The sequence below is a fragment of the Dunckerocampus dactyliophorus genome, chromosome 1, assembly GCF_027744805.1.
Source record: "Dunckerocampus dactyliophorus isolate RoL2022-P2 chromosome 1, RoL_Ddac_1.1, whole genome shotgun sequence".
NCBI classification, from domain to species: domain Eukaryota; kingdom Metazoa; phylum Chordata; class Actinopteri; order Syngnathiformes; family Syngnathidae; genus Dunckerocampus; species Dunckerocampus dactyliophorus.
The window spans coordinates 7,393,764-7,410,410 of NC_072819.1; the positions used below are offsets into that span (position 1 = coordinate 7,393,764).

General features: G+C 44.3%; 1 protein-coding gene and 1 long non-coding RNA gene across 5 annotated transcripts in view; one reads left to right on the forward strand and one right to left on the reverse strand.

Moving 5' to 3' along the window:
* The window catches only part of zeb2b (zinc finger E-box binding homeobox 2b), a 66,237-nt gene extending 64,740 nt beyond the window's left edge, over positions 1-1,497 (reverse strand). For 3 of the 4 annotated variants that reach the window (XM_054798710.1, XM_054798720.1, XM_054798729.1), the window contains exons 1-2: positions 1,073-1,496; positions 197-335 (exon numbers count right to left, since the gene is read on the reverse strand). In XM_054798710.1, the coding sequence (XP_054654685.1) occupies positions 197-269 (73 nt within the window). In that variant the 5' untranslated portion in view covers positions 270-335; positions 1,073-1,496. Of the gene's footprint in view, positions 1-196; positions 336-1,072 lie in introns of all 4 variants that reach the window. The other variant, XM_054798702.1, reaches the window with a different exon arrangement.
* LOC129193932 (uncharacterized) lies at positions 662-8,387 on the forward strand. The gene is made up of 2 exons (XR_008573653.1): positions 662-1,614; positions 8,017-8,387. It is a non-coding gene; the product is annotated as an uncharacterized LOC129193932 (long non-coding RNA).
* Positions 8,388-16,647: the final 8,260 nt, after the last annotated feature.

A 16,647-nucleotide genomic window follows, 5' to 3' on the forward strand; every position in this document is an offset into this window, starting at 1 on the left:
AAAAAACGAATCAGGAGCATCCACAACGGGTCCGTTACACACACCACCCCTCAGTTCCACCCCACGGCGGGTTCGACAACTTTCCCCAACATGCACAAGTTTGCGACAACACACACCCCACGACCACATTGCGCCAAAGTTCGCCCAGGACTCGGAACACACGCCCCGGATTCGGCGGACGATCGAGAGCTCTTACCGTTTTTCCGTCTCGGGTTGGCCTGTTTTCGCCGCTTGCACCGTGGCCCCTCCGCCATCATCTCCTGCCTCATCGGGAAAGTGTGCGTGTGGGCTCAGACGGCTCGCATGGACTCGAACCCTTGATCTCTGCTCGTCGTCTGCACGGGACACACACGCACGCACGCACGCACACGCATGCACGCACGGAGAAAAGAGTGTTAGCGACCCCCAAAAGAGAATCATTTATGCATCAACAACAAGAGATAATTGTTTCAACTCGAGTTTCAACTTTAAAAATAATTTCATTTCTAAAAAGTTGCCTATCATTTTGCACTTGCTAATTTAAAGCAACAGACAGCGCTGGGGCTTCAAATGTAACAATTAAGAGTAGAATAAATCACATTTTAGGCCGTTTTCAGGCTGAGCCGAACACACGCGCGCGCGCACACACACACACACACACACAAAAGTAACGGAACTTGCATTGCTACACCGAAATGGTTTTAAAGATGCAATTTCGAGTGTAAAAAAAGTGGTTGAAAATGTTGTCGTGGGAAGCAGCTAAGTTAAGAATAAGTTTAGAAATGGTGTTACAAGCGTGACGCAAGTGGGCACAAAGTGAGCCCTTGCACAGCAAAGTGCGCCGATCAGGCGGAGCAGCGTCGCGCTTGGTTCTCTCCGAGCAGAGCGGAGCTGCGCGGGGACACACGCCGGCCAAGGAGCGCCTGTCCCCGGGTGCGGTGCAAGGAGGCGCCTCCCCTTTATGTTTTGTTGTGGCTATTGTGTGTTTTTTTTCTAACTAAAGCGAAATCCACCTGTGCAGGTAAGTTCCAATGTCAGCCTTGAATGTGGATAAATGTTGTTGTTTTTTTTTTTTTAAGTGCGAGGCACGTACCTGCTTGCAGCGGCGTTGGTCCGATGACACTGCAGAGCGGCGGTGAGCGGATCCCCGGTCCAGCGGTGATAATAAAGCCTTAGAAATAAAGCCTGCTAGTGGTTGGGAGGAGGGAGGGAGCGCGCGTCCTGCTCGGGCAGGTTTACAACTGATGTCTTACACCCACTCCAGGAAACAAACCTGGGTCGGGACTGACGTGTTCCGCCTCTTCTAATGACATTTTTTTTCTTTCCACCTCCTTTTCTTTGCCGTGCGCACGGAGGAGAAGCCCCCTGAAACGCACGCCACCTATCTTCACGGGAGGGGATAATTGAGGGGAGCCAAACGTGAGCATCTTCTGGCTTCAACTTATTTTTTTTATTATTTTTTTAAATTCCTCCCTCCCATCCCAGCACTCTCTTGCTTGCTGCCCCCTCCCGCTCCTCTCGCTTTCTCCATCCCTGTCTTTTGTACAGAGAAACCAGTGTGTGTGTGTGTGTGTGTGTGTGCGTGTGTGCGCGCGGGGGGGAAACTTGAAGTGCGTCCACGCCAGCCGCAATCACGTAAGGATTCTTATTTCTTATTTTCAATTTTTCATGTTTCCGCTCCGTGTTTTTTTTTTTTTTTGGCAGAAATGTGCATTATCTGCGCGGGCTTTATTGACCGCAAACCGCTTGGTGGTGTGAGCCAAAAAACTGTATTTTCTGTAAAATGTAACAAGAGCAAGGAGTGCGGTTGTTTATTGAATTTAACTCTTAACAAACGCGCCTCCCTTGCTCTGTTTGGAGTCATTATTTTTGCACAAATTAAGCAAAACGAAAAGTGTTAACTCGCCAATGTTATTTTTTTTCCTGGTGACAAAACAAACTTGATGATAAAAATGTTGAGGAATAATGTCAGAATTGGGAGAAATCATATCATCGATATATTTTTCTGCATTATTTGTTTTTTTTAACCTGCACATAACAAAAAGGACTGAATTTCAATGCGTTATTTTCTGTATTTAAACAAATTCCTATTTATGATAATTCGTATAAAACCAGAAGTAGATTTTGCAATGAAAGCACGAACTGTCTTTTTAGAAGAGCAATGTGACACTAAAATATATATTGATATTTATTTTTAAAAAGGGACACGGAGGGACGTAAAGTGACGGCAGAGCTGCACGAGTCCCTGCAGGAATATTATGGGAATATCACAGACATTTTCTTGGCTTTTATTGGAGTGATTCTCGCTTCTGGAGGCCACTTAAGAGGATGAATCCCACATTTATTAAAGACGTCAACTACCTCGCGCGCGCGCGTGTACACGCAGCGAGCTAGCGAGAGAGAGAGAGAGAGAGAGAGAGAGAGAGTGGGAGGGAGGGAGGCAAGGAGGGGGAGGAGAGAGAGAGAGAAAGGGTTGTGCAAGCCCCGCCCGCGCAGCTCGTTGATTGGCTATGCAAATAAAGGGTTATTTTGTGTCCCTTCCTTCTGCAGGTCGCCACTGGATGGCTAATTAAATCATCAATCAGTCCCCCCCCTCCCGCTCGTTTTTACACCCCCTAACCAAGATACAGGCAAACACACAAGTGTATTTTTTTAGCGGAAAAATGGAAGCCTTGACAGTTCACTGCATTTATTATTATTATTATTAAAATGAGCAGCTGGCCCACATGTGCCGGAAGGACAGGTGGAATCAAACAGTTCCTGGTAAGTTGGATTCCATTTCAGTGAACTTTTCTGGAAGTGACGGTGGAGGCGGCCCTGGGTGAGAGCCCGTAACGGGTAATTTGTTTGCATGCCAAACGATGCGGTTTACGCTCTCTCGCGCACACACTTGAACACACCGTGGCTGCGGATCCATTTATCCAGGCGGGCATGAAGTGGTACCTCTCCGCCGCCTGCGTGGGGCCGCATATTCACCGTGTAAACGGATTAAGTGTGCATTTGACCTTTAAGGGTGGGGGCGGGGGGTGGGGTGTTTTAATGCATATATGTTGTTAATTGAGCAGGGCGTTACTGGGTTAATATTTATTCTGCATGTGGAAATTGGTAATAAAAGTGTGATTGCAAGATGAATTGTTTGTCTCTTGTTGCCTGTTTAAATAAAACATTGCAGGGTAAAATTATTAATTATATATGATTAATTTTTAAAATATATTTTTTACCTTTCATATTTATTATGTTCTATATTATTATTTTAATAATTTATCAATATGTGATCAATTTGCTGGGGTGTTCATGTACCTGCATGCAGGTTGAAGGCCCAGATTATAATCCTAATTTGACACAAAGGTCATAAAGGCGGAAATGACTATTTTTCCTGTGTGGATTTGTCTTGTGAGACGCTGCACTGTACTGAGTAACATGTACAAATACGAGCGTGTGGTGACATGCATACATTCACGGGTTTGTGTTGTGTCTAAATAAAGACTCAGCAGCCGCAGCCTGAAGATGGCGCGGCGTGCAGCTCGGCCGATTATTGGCCTAATTCAGAAATGTGGGAGTCGCGTCTTGAATTAGATGCAGCACGAGGAATAGTCGGGACACCTATCAGATTTAAGGATGTTATGGTCACCTTAAACGTCCGGAAATCCGGGCCTCGTGCCTCGTCGGTGAGAACAGCAAGCAGAGTGACAGGCATTTGAACGCACCGCTGTGAGGCTCCAGCATCCCACAACTCCTCTCCTCCCGGCGCTTGCTCGCCACGTCTCTTACATCAAATCGCCTCAGAGGTTGACGGACAATTAAAGAGCATGAGGCGACGCCGGCGGCGAGTAACGCGTAAGGACTCCTCCGACATGTAAAATAGAGCGTTTGCGTTTGTTTTTGATCTCTCTCTTGCTCCGACAAGAAGGAGAACAAGCTCGCTTTGGCACAAACAAATGTTTGCACTGAGAAGTATTGATTTTTGCATCTGAGTCACACACACACACACACACACACTGATGTAGCAAAACCTGCATGTGAAATGATGCTCAACAAATATAAATGTGCACACTGCAGGCCTTCAGCTGGATGCTCAGGCACACCTAGCTACAACAATGATGCCACAAGGAGACGACGCCTGACAAATGAAAGGATGGACAGATCCCACAAGGAAACTTTTTACTCGCAAAGAAAGAATAAAAAAAAAAGCACAACTTTATCGCTCGCCCAAATGAATAATTGACAGTGTCTCCGCTGAATAATTTATCAAACATTTGAATAATTGTTGTAGCTCTCATCTCAACATTCATTAGCATATTGCCGTGCTCTTAATACGAGTGCACATCCTCTCAGGACACAAAGACGCCACGAAAAGAGCCAGTGTGCATTTGCGAGAACCTTGTCCCACATTTCCACTTGGCGGCCTCAAAAAACACGTTTGAGACGATAAGGAGCAGGCCTGGCCTTCCAAATATAACGCAGAGTGAGACCTCATATATTCAGCCGTGGGTTTTGATTTTGATAGCACTCAGTGGCATACCTGTCAATGTTTGAAACTCTGGGGCATTTCTTGGGAAAATAAGGGAACATCCCATGCAGCTCGCTGGGTCTGCCACAAACCGAGTGTTGCTGAGGCTGAGCGGACCGGAAGCTGTGCTGTTCCGGCTGCCAGGAAAGTTAAAAAGGAAATACAGGAAAGGGAGGATGCCGGCAAAGAAGGGCAATACGGGAGGCTTCACAACTATGCTCAGCGAAATACATGACCTTATCTAGGGCTGACGAGCCTTATTTCCTCCATTCAGGTTTAATCAGCACCTTCCTCAACTTAAACCCTCAATTTTGTCAACAAGACTTCTGCAGTGTCTTGCAAGTTATCCCATAACTGTTTTGGTATTGGCTTTTTTCATTTAAAAATGTAAATATCCTGATTTCAGCCTTTTAAAATTTCTTTCATCATCACTGAACGCAGACCTATTACATTTGTGTCTCATGCAAAACAAGATATCCACACACATCAGCGTTGACGCGGGGAAACAGTTAACAAACATTTTTGCCTCTTTTCTGACACGGCGCCGACCAAACTGCTGCTTGTGTCTGCTTCGCATTGATTTGGGCCGTCTCGGGCCTAACCGATGACTCGATTAATTAATCGAAAGGACAAGTTTCAGATTAACCGACTACACAAAAATAATCGTCATTTGCAGCCGTAAAACGTCTCAGATATCTTCTATTTAAAAAGGACTGTTTGCATCGGTTATGCGGCTGCCGAGGCACTTAGCAAGTGACATTATGTTGTTTGAGGGTTTTTTTGCCCAGGAAGGGTTAGGGTTAGAACCCCCTAACTATAGGGTTCAAAGCCCCTAACCCTTAACCCTAACCTTATGGTTGGAACCCCGTATCCTTTAGGCTCACACCCCCCTAACCCTAACACTCATGGCCCACTGAAAACAGCTCCCATGACCCACCAGTTGACTATTGCTGGTAGACATCAAAAAGCACTCTCAGACACTTCACACATAGATTGCGTATTATCCATTCATTCTTTTCTAGCCCTTATCCTGTTCAGAGAAAGCACAGACAAGCTGGAGCTTATCCCAGTTGTCAGTGGCTGAAAGGCAGACTATACCTTGGACTGGTCGCCAGTCAGTCCCACTTCTAAGAGCCTCGCTGTGCCGTGCGTACGACCACACGAGCAGAGACCTCCGCTGTTTAGCAGTATGGAAATTACTGATGGATTGCTTATTGCAGAACGACACTTAACATTTTGTTTTTAATTCTCAAGCACAGAGTTGCAGAGCAAAGTTCAGTCAGCAAGCGAGTCTGTGTGTGTGTGTGGCGAGCAGCCCGCTAACTACGAACTAAACAAGCAGCAGACAAACGTCTTTTCATGAACTCTGCGACTTTGAACTTGTGGCCTCTCTGACGAGCCTCCAGAGTTTTGTGCATTCAGATGTTGGATTTCTATCTTTTCCTTTCTTCTTACTATTTTTCTGCGGCGCTTCACTTGTCTCATCCACAGCTAAAGTTTCCGACTCGGGGAAAGTCATGGTCGACTGACTGGTTGCTCGTTTGTTATCCTGACACTTAAAGGATTTGGGGGAATGTTGATAGGGGGGCGGGTTGACCACTTCCCGCCGAGTGAAGCTATAGCTCTTGGGGCGGCAAACAAGGGCGTGCGCTTGGCGGAGGTGAGCCGATGACACGTCTTTTGATGGCAGCGCTTGTTGTCAAAGGCTGCTCCGGCTGAAGAGATTGTTGGCCACCATTGACTCTAACAATTAGGGCGCCATCAGCATCCCAAGTGGCGCTCTTAAAGCTAATTTACATGTCACTGTGTGTAAAAAAAAACAAGAAAAATATCCTGCTCAATCCCTCCAACCTTTGCGACTGTCTCCAATCCATCCCAGCTCTCCTTGTAAACTGTCATTTGTACGCCGCTCAGGGGAACCTGGCCGACGAGAGGCAGCTGCCATTTCCATGTGAAAAGAGGCAATCACCAGGGCACCGCTGAGCCTATTGTTGGCGGTGAAGTTGGGGGCGGGAGGGGGGGCGCCGCAGCAATTTACAGGCAGGGAAGTTAACCTTCTGGCGAGGTGCGTTATACACCCATTAGGCACGTACGTCTTCTGGTGTTTTCTGATCCTCTGGTCGTTTGCCAAACACATTATTAAGCAGGTTTGTCCCATAGAATTCAGTTTATTTGGTGCGTCTGTTGTCCAAAGCTGGGAAGGGATCAAAAAAATAACTTTTTGAAACCCCTACCATTGGGGTACCAAACACAGTGGGGGGTCGGGGTACAAACGCTTGACAGTCTCTCGACTGGTTGACGGAGAATAGTCACTTCTGTGAAAACAAAATAGCCTTAGGAAAAACGTGCGTTCTGAAACGAGGACACGCCAGTAAGTCTACGGACACGGAGGAACCCGGGTTAGAAGGTCCAACTCAAACCGCAACGCGCTCTAACCCAATTTTTCCCACTTTAAAAATAGTTTTACAATTTACATGCATATACACGATGAATGAAAGGGATAAATGAACACTTAACGTCACCTTTACCTCGATTAAAGACTTGGTTGTTGTGGCTATGAGTTATCTCTTGCCTTCAATCGGGTTTCTCACCTTCTTTATTAAAATGCTGGCACTTGCAACTTTCTTTGGTGTTGTTGTGGCTTATTTTGTAGCCTTGATCAATAAGAAAAGCACAGACTTGTGGCGTAACTGTGTTCGCTAGCAAAGAACCACAGAGACAGCAGCGAATGACATCCCAGTTCTGGACGTAATAAGCTGTTGGATGTTTGTGATCAAAACACATTACAAATACAGTAATGTGTAATGCTGTTTGGTAAGCTAACCGGCAAATGCACACGAACGGCGGTACATTTTTCAACGTAAATCAAAAACCACGCTAACCTTAACCGAGACTCCACGGTATTTTAAAAGCGCATTGCGTTTTCGTCATTCGTACGTACGGAAATGAAAAATTTTGCCCTCAGAAACTGAGCTTTGGTAAACTCTGGCCAGAGTCAGGATTTCAAAAACTTGTGTTGGTAAAACGCCGCTTTTTGGTTTGTGTCATAAGAAATATATAAATATATATTACATGTCATTGCACATGTAATATATGCACATGCGTCTGATTGGCCAAAATGCTGATGATATCCAGTGACGGTGTTTTTAAGTGGACGGGCATTTTTTTAACACTGGGGAGGGAAAGGAAATGCGCATTTTGGACAATATCTGTACACACATTTTTGTTTACTTCCTTGTTGACTTGTCACGCTGCCCTGATGTGGCGTTTTCTTTTCTTTTCTTCTTTTAACTGACGCCGACGCAGCTCTCATGCAAACACCAGCTAGATGTTGAAAAGCATTCTGTGGCAAGCCGTGGAAACGCGGCTTCCATTGTTTCCTTCTGAGTTTGGATCAGGTAGCTCATCAAAATGTGGATGATGTGCAGGGGCGTCAAACGGCAGCTGGCTATGTGGAGATGTTGCAGGGAGCATCCCTCATGAATTAAAGCCCTCATCTGTGTGGTAATGACTGTTTTTTTCAACAGGACAATGCTGCAGTCCGCAAATTAGCTCACTCTTTTGGACCACCCTGCGTTTTTCCCTGATGTGAATCCAATTGGGAACATCTGGGAAAGGATGGCAAGGGAACTTTATAAAACTGGACACCCGTTCCAGGCAGTGGATGCCCTCCGTGAAGCCATTTTTAACCACCTGGAGCAACATTCCCACTGGCCTCCTGGAAACACTGGCATCAGGCACGCCCCAAACCACTTGTTCAGCTGATTAACAAGAATGGCACAGCTACTCAGTCCTGATTCATTTGGGTTTTTTTGCACTATCGTCTTAAACTTTTCATCAACAGATAACCAGCCTATTTCACTTTAATGCTTGTTTGCAATAAATTACTTACTTTTTTTTTGTTGTCACTCCCGTTTCTTCTTTTTTCATTTTGAAGCTCTGCTTAGAACCTCCTTACGACCCAGCAGTGCAAAATGTCAATTTTTCAATTAGTATTCAAGGAAAACTGCAATTTAAAAAAAAAATGTTTGCCTATCATCCACAATCCTTATGTGAGACATGAACACACATCTTTCTCTTTTCTGTGCATTCTAAAAATATAAAATCAGCTGAAAAGAGACAGGTAGTTAATGCACGTAATTGGACACACCTATGCTGCCTACAAAGGCCGCTATAAAACATCCCCAAAAACCTCCAACAAGGTTTTATATAGTACATGCTGTAACCATGCAGTAAAAGGTATATTCATGACAACATGTAATACTTGCAGTATTTTGCCCTATTTTGGTCTTTTTAAGCATTTCTGAGTGCATTGATTTCACATAGCAACATAAAAAGGAACGCTACACCTCGCGTTAACTTTGCCAAATTCAAAAACAAACACACAGCAGCTTCAATATAACCTTTTGATCGCGGCCTGAGGCGTTGTGAGCGCGGGCGAGTGTGTGGTGAAGCTAGTTGCTAGTCAGCTAGTAGCTAGTCGGCTAGTAGCTAGCCGGTGTGGTGTGGCGAGGTGTCACTACGCCAGTAACGTAGTTCTTCGGCGTAACAATGTTAATAATAATAACAATGTAGCTGTAGCTTGGCTAATATGAACGTCATGTTATGTAAATGGAGCCGTTTTTTGGAGTTTTAGTCAGAAGTCTTTATAGGCGGAATAAGTGTTTCCCATTACGTCTACTCTTAGATGCATCTTTTTGGCTGTTTTTATATCTTTAGAAGGTACAGAAAAGAGAAAGACGTGTGTTCATGTCTCACATGAGGATTGTGGATGATGGGCAAAATTCCAAAAAAGTGCAGTTTTCCTTTAATGCTTAAGAAATTGCTTACTTTTTTTTTGTTTCATTCCCATTTCTTATTTTTACATTTTGAAGCTCTTCTTAGAACCTCTTTAAGATTCAACAGTGCAAAACGTAAATTCTCGCAATTTTCCAGCTGGTCTTTTTTTTTTTTTTTTTATCCTGAGTGTATGTGACAAAACGGAAGGGGTGTTTAATCAGAATCGGGCGGGCTGAACTTGCAGTGCGATACGCACGTGAGTGCCGTGTGAAGGTGCGCAGCGCACATGTACACTTTGTGTAAATATCTGAAAAATTGTGAAACAAGCTCGACAGCTGGCTCAAGTTTCTCTTGTTCTGAAAGGCTGTTTGTGACAGGTGCTGCGTGTGTGTGTGTTTGTGTGTGTGTGTGTGTATGACAGTGTGTGAAAGGAGCCCCCCGGCCCCTCCCTCTTTCATCCACGCTACACACACACACACGCGCGCACATGGACACACACCGGCTGTCCTTTCAAAGGGAACACAGAGTGTATGGAGAAACAGCAGGCTGATGGGATAATGCCCATCATCTGTTGCACTGTGTCATTTGTGTAACCTGCGTTGGTAACGGACGTGTGTGCACACACACACACCTTTTGGCTGCATGGATTTTGCTCGTCCCGCATGTGAATCTGCATGTGTGTAAAGGTGGCATTATGTGAGCATGCAAAGAGGTTCACAATAATCATTTGAATACACTCCCCTCTTGTGATGTGAATGACCTAATCCAGATTTGCCGCTCATTATATTCCATTCTGCCGAAAACATACAACACATATAATCTCGATAATTCTTAATCTCAATAATTCCGCTGTAAGCGTTAAGAATCCTGCTTGCGCTTTCCTTCTCGGGGCCACACATTTTCAACGCATTTTTCCATATACTGAGGCATATTTTCCAACATTTCGGTGTGGCAAATATCAGTGTGAATGTAGGTTACTAATCAGAGTTTTTAATTAATTGTGTAGCATGAGACAGGCTGGATTAGCGTGTGGACAGGTGGGCAGATTTAAACCTCCCCTCTTGGACACATGTTGGGACTATGAGCCGTCATCCTGAACAAAGAGGCTTTTTTTCTATGGATACACTCCAAATGTTTGTGTGTGTGCGTGTGTGTGTGTGCTCACACAATGAAAGTTTGAATGGTCCAATGATGAATCGGTTCATCCTACTCCTGTTATTATGGCCAAGCTAGGTTGAAACTAAAGCCTCATTTAATGTTCTCCTTTAACGCCCTGAAACGTTGCTGCAACGAGCCGTGGTGAGCGTACCGCCGTCACACGTCACTAGTAGAGTTGTTAAGGATAAACCGAGGCGTCCGGATATCCGGTTTGACAAGTGAGAGATACGGTAGCAGCCTTCTGGATCGATAAGAATCAGCCATAAATCCTGAGATGAACGGATCGTAGAGACAAGCACCGGGTATCGCCAGGCTAGCTACCGGTTGACACTGCGTCTCTTGAACAACGAAAAGATTGTCGTGCATGCTCTGTAGCTTAGCATGAGTGAAGGCGAGAATGGATGTAAATAGCCGCAGTGTGTACATTATACCGATCTAATTGATCTTACAGTATTTATTAGGGGTGTAACGATTTCTTTTTAATAACGATTCGATTCGCATCTCACGATTTGTGGTTGCAGATGCGATTCAAGAACGATATTGGTTCATTTAGAGCGATATGATCCGAAACAATTCAGTCATTTTGAGTCAATTTGGTAACTTTTTAGGCAAAAATTCAACCAGTGTGACTGTGAAATAAATACCTGGATACTGGACAGTGCAGGTGAAGTTTCCTAGAGTTTCATGTATAAATTATGAATAATGCTGACATAATGAAGAATAAATTATCAATGAGTACAACAACTGAGTTAAAAATGCAATACAAAATCAGGATGAACAGAGGTTGGTATAGCTCGCCATGATTAATTACCGTATGTATTGTCTAAAACTAAGACAGGAACAACATCAAATTAAAAGCACTAAATGTATACAGACCCACCATCCAACAGTACGAGCCTGGAGTTTGTTTTTCAGAGAGAACATTATTGGTCGCTGTTTGCTAGCATGAATTAACTTGTTGTGCACAAATCCAACAAATATGCACATTAGCACTCATTAAGGTCATCAGATCTTTCTTTTATGCATTCCCACATAGTGTCAGCATTGGGGACCAAATATGAGGTAAAAATACATGATAGTAGTGTGGGAGAAAGTTAGATGAAGGAGCATCGAACAAAGTGGGACAGGTCAACGCTCGTAATAACATGCAAACACTCTATATTCCATCGATCCATCTTCTGTGCCGCTTACATTCACTAGGGTCGCGGGTATGCTGGAGCCTATCCCAGCTGACTTCGGGCGAGAAGCAGGGTACACCCTGGACTGGTTGCCAGTCAATGGCAGGGCACACATAGACAAACAACCATTCACACATTCACACCTAAGGACAATTTAGAGTCACCAATTAACCTAACATGCATGTTTTTTTGGAATGTGGGAGGAAACCGGAGTACCCGGAGAAAACCCACGCACGCACGGGGAGAACATGCAAACTCCACACAGAGATGCCCAACGGAGATTCCCACAACCCAGATCGTCCCGTGGCCAACATGGTAGAAGTAGGATTCCTTCTTTATAAATGGCATAATTTGTGTTTAAAATATAGCAAACCTGTTTACCACCTTAACACGGTTTTTAACGTTATTAGAGCCCTCTAGACCTGAAATAACAACCCTATAGTCACCTTTACACTCCTATCATCCAATATAGTAGACATAATAAAAGAAAATTAGACATGAGACATAAAATAGACTCATATGTTAGCATTGAGAGAACTTCCTGTTTCTGTACAATACTGTGTTGGCTATTTTCTCAATCATGTAACATTACTGACACCAAGGGATCAGTGTATAATCCTACATATCATCACGTCTTTGAATTCATCTTTAGAATGCCTCGTATTTGTAATTTACTTCATTTAACCATTTTCGTATTTTTAGGGCCAACAATTGATTAAATATCCATATTTAATTTTACTAGTAATAGGCTGCAGTCAACCACAAAACAGCATGATTTATTAATTAACATATTTTTGATAAACCATGATAGAATGAAGCTGTGACATTTGAAGTGCGCAGTGGCGAGGGACGACTGTAGTTACCTTTACACTCGTATTACAGACATAATGACACAAAATAAGACATATAAGACATAATATAAACCCACATGTTAGCATTGGGAAAGAGTACAGTATTTCCTGTCACATCAATATCACATTGCTGACACCTTGTGATCCGTGTAGAAAACGACATATCCAAACAATGTCTTTGAATGCGTCATCTGAATGCCTTATATTTGTACTTTAGTTCGTGTAGCCATTTTTATGCTTGAACATGCTTCAATGAGGCCAAAAATATGTACAATCATAATTATACAATTTGCTTAAATATGCATATTTATTGACTATTGACTAGTAATAGTGATAGGCTGTAGTCAACCACGAAACAGCATGATTTACAAACTCAAAATGATTTGACCATAAAGTGAGGGTAAAGATCCATAAACACGGCATGCATCTCGTGGAGGCGTAGCAAGCGAATAACGAGAAGACAAGAATGCATGGTGCATTCACGGACACGTTACATTGTTTTCTTATGATTTTTTTGTTTTGTTTTTTTGCTTCTGTAAAGACTCGCGACCCACTGAAAACACTTGTGGCTTACAACCTACCAGTTGAGAGTCACTGGTTTAGATGATTGACTAGTTGGTTTCGAGGCGGTGTGTGCGAGTTAACTCATGGAATGCTGTGGAATTGTAGGAAGCAGAGAGTCTTATTCCCCGCCTTCCACGCGTACACACAAGCAACCACATGCACATTCCAAGTGAGAGACATTAGGATTTTCAGGCAAATATGCAGAATTTTATTTGGACCGTCCAAAAACGTGCAAAACTGGCAGGGAAATGATTCCAAAAACAGAGCAACACGAGAATCTGAGGTCAAATGCTTGTTAAGTTTTGGGAAGTAATATTTTCAGATTGAATTTGCCCTCTAAAGTCTGAAGAACTTGCAAATTTGAACCACTGTTGTGCATGACGTCCCCAATTTTAGGTTAAGGTTAAGTCCTCGCATGTTTTTGGCAACACTAATTCATAAAGTTATGTCTCAGGAATGATGTCACATGCAGCAGTTTACGAATGCAACATTTTTTTTCAATTTCTAAATTCTAAAAAAAATGAAATACCAGGATTAAAACAGGATACGTCCTGGGAACACAGGGCAGTTGGTCACTCCACAGATATTTTTTTTATACAATTTGAACCTGAATTTGGTTAGTTCATGTTTTGGAGTAATACGACTTCACAGGAAAGACATCAATCCATATTTTTTGTGCAAAATAACAAATTAAGAGAAGGCTGGGAATGAGCTCAGCCCCTGTGGTTTAAAAGGCAGCAGCTGTACCATTACACCACCACGTCTCTTTTTTTCCCACCTGCCCGCAGGCGGACTTGGTGCTCTCTGCTTCACAGCAACGATGCACATCCTCTGCTTGTAACGTGGGGCGGCACTGCTTGAGTTCAATCAATAAAGACAGAAGCAACAAAAATGGCGCCAAAGGTGCTGCAGGTGGCGGTGATGCACATCTGCTGGATCTACAGTGGAACTTCTGAAATTGAACGCCCTTGAAACGCCTTTGGAAATGGACCAGAACGGTCATGAAACACACTCATACAAACACCCAAAGTTTGAAGTGCTCTTTTGAATACTATAACAAGAACTTCGTTCAGAGCATCAAAGGATTAACTCTGCATGTTGTGCTTTGTCTTTGGTTTGTGTGGCTTCCTTTGGCAGCCAAGAAGCAAAGAAGAAACAAAGAAGGGAACAAAACGAAAGATCTCCATTTGGAACAAAAACTGTTTGTCCGTCGTATTTGCACTTCACTCTCTATTCACTCTCATTACGTGCAGCCTCCAACGTCATAGCAACATTGTCCTTCATGCACGCAGGGTGCCATACAGGCTATTAGTGCCCCCCGATGCTTTCACAGCACATCCTGGGTTTGATCTCCCGTTAGAGGTATAATGGCGCCGTGCGGCCCAACTGCTTGCCACCACCCCATGCTGTCTGAGCAGAGGAAGACGCAACGCCACTCAGAGTGCCGCGGGGGGCGATCTGCCGTCCATATTCCATACTAGCTTGACCCCAGCGGACATGTCACATTCAACTGGACCCAATTAGGTGAAAGTTTTCAAAGACTTTGCAGTGGCAGCCAGACTAGTTATCAGACGTCTAACCTGCAAGGGTGGGCTGAAAAGTTCATAGGCTGACTAAGAAGGAAGTATGTCACAGCAATAAAAATTGGTACGCATTAAATTAAACCTTTTCTCATTCTCATTTCCTTTCAGATAAACCCACATGAGATACATAATCCAGTAGTACTAGACATATTTTGAGGAAATGTATCAAATTTGGATTATCAAACATATGCAGAAAAAGAGGTTCGTGACCAAGGATATGCTAGATTAGGGGATGGTGCGCCATCTTTAGCAACTATGCAAAAGTGGGCAGCTGAATTCAAGAGGGGTAGAGAGAGCCTTGATGATGCCCCAGGGTCTGGACGATCTGCCACAGCCACCACCCAGGAACACTTCAACCGTGTTCAAAGCATGATGATGGACGATGGACGTTAAACTGTTCATCAGATCGCTAACGCTGTAAGCATCTCCCATGAACAGGTAGAGAGCATTCTGCACCACAAACTGGGAGGTTTCCGCTCAGTGGGTGCCTCTGTGTTTCACCGGGACAATGCTCCTGCACACAACGATGTGGCTTGAACTGGTTGATCACGCGCCGTATTCTCCGGATTTGGCACCACCTGACTATTTTGTGTTCCCCAACAAGAAAACACTCTTGTCTATGAAGCATTATGTGACCGATAATGAGGTCATATCTGCTATTAAGGACTTGTGAGGACAAGAAATGCAAGCACTGCACTGGATCATGGTCTTGAACTTTTCAGCCCACCCTCATAACGAACTTTTTCAATGTAAATCAAAGTCTGAGTCAAATTCTGTTGATGTTTTTTCATTCATTCATTCTTTCAAAGTGTTTGTTAAAGTAGTACCAGCACAATCTAGCACACCTAAACTGGACTCAAAGCATCCAGCAGCAGGGAGTCCCACTGCAGCGCTCCAAACAGGTTTTGTTGCCTACTTTTGTGAGCAAAGTGATGGAAAAAACGGGGAGGAGCCTCGACTTTCAGGCAGTGTCTTTACAGAGCCGTCTGTCAATAGGTGCAGCCAGTGTCAGTAGTCCTTGCCATCAAACCGGGCCTGACAAAGAGGCGGTGGCGCATGGGAAAGGGGCAGCAAGGTGAAACTAATGCCATGGATGTTTGATTCATCAGGGCCTCATTGTTGGCGGCCACGGCTGATTGTGAAGGTGCAGTCAAGCAAAAGGGCTGCGGAGTAATCAGTCGGATTTATGGTGCCGAGGGCCTCGGAGGGAGGCAAAAAAAAGCTGGATAGAAGCTGTGTGCATGCAATGCAGCTAGAGTACACTTTCACGTCTCCTACGTTCTTGTGCTGGTTCTAGTGTAAGTATCTCTGTCATGTTCTGTTGCCACCAGGTACGGCGGTGAACATGCACCAAGGATGAGGTCTGACCCATTTGAGACATTATATGACTAGAAACATCCCTTCCGTAAAGCAGTGGTTCTCAGTGACTAGCGGTGACCCATACTGTGGACATTTTTTAACTCAAACTTCGGAAATACTGATATTAAAAGGGACTGTTTGCAGCATAATGTGTGCTGCAGTGGTGAGACGCTGTCTCTCTCTTTGTGGCACGCTCTTGTCCAGCAGATATCTGTAGCTGTGTGTCGGACGAACACTCTGCGTAAAGTAAAGTGAAATTAGACAACTCAAAATGCTGAGAAAGTGGAGAAATCATCAACTAGCCGCTCAAACGTTGCGATCATCATCAAACTCTGCACCTATGTGAGAAAGTACACAATTAGAAACATCCATCCATCCATCTTCTACCACTTATTCGAAGTCGGGTTGCGGGGGCAGCAGCCTAAGCAGAGAAGCCCTGACATCCCTTTTCCCAGCTACTTTGTCCAGCATTGCCAGACCAGTTGAGAGACACAGTCTCTCCAACGTGTCCTGGGTCTTCCCCAAGGCCAGGACAGGTTTTTCTTTCCCAGATGTGGGTCACCGGGGTCCCACTCTTGAGCCAGGCCTGGAGGTGGGACCAAGCAGTTGGTGGCCGGGCCTATAGCCCCCATTGAGTTGCGTGGCAGCTGAAAGCAGGGGCGATTAGAAACATTCATTCCGTAAAC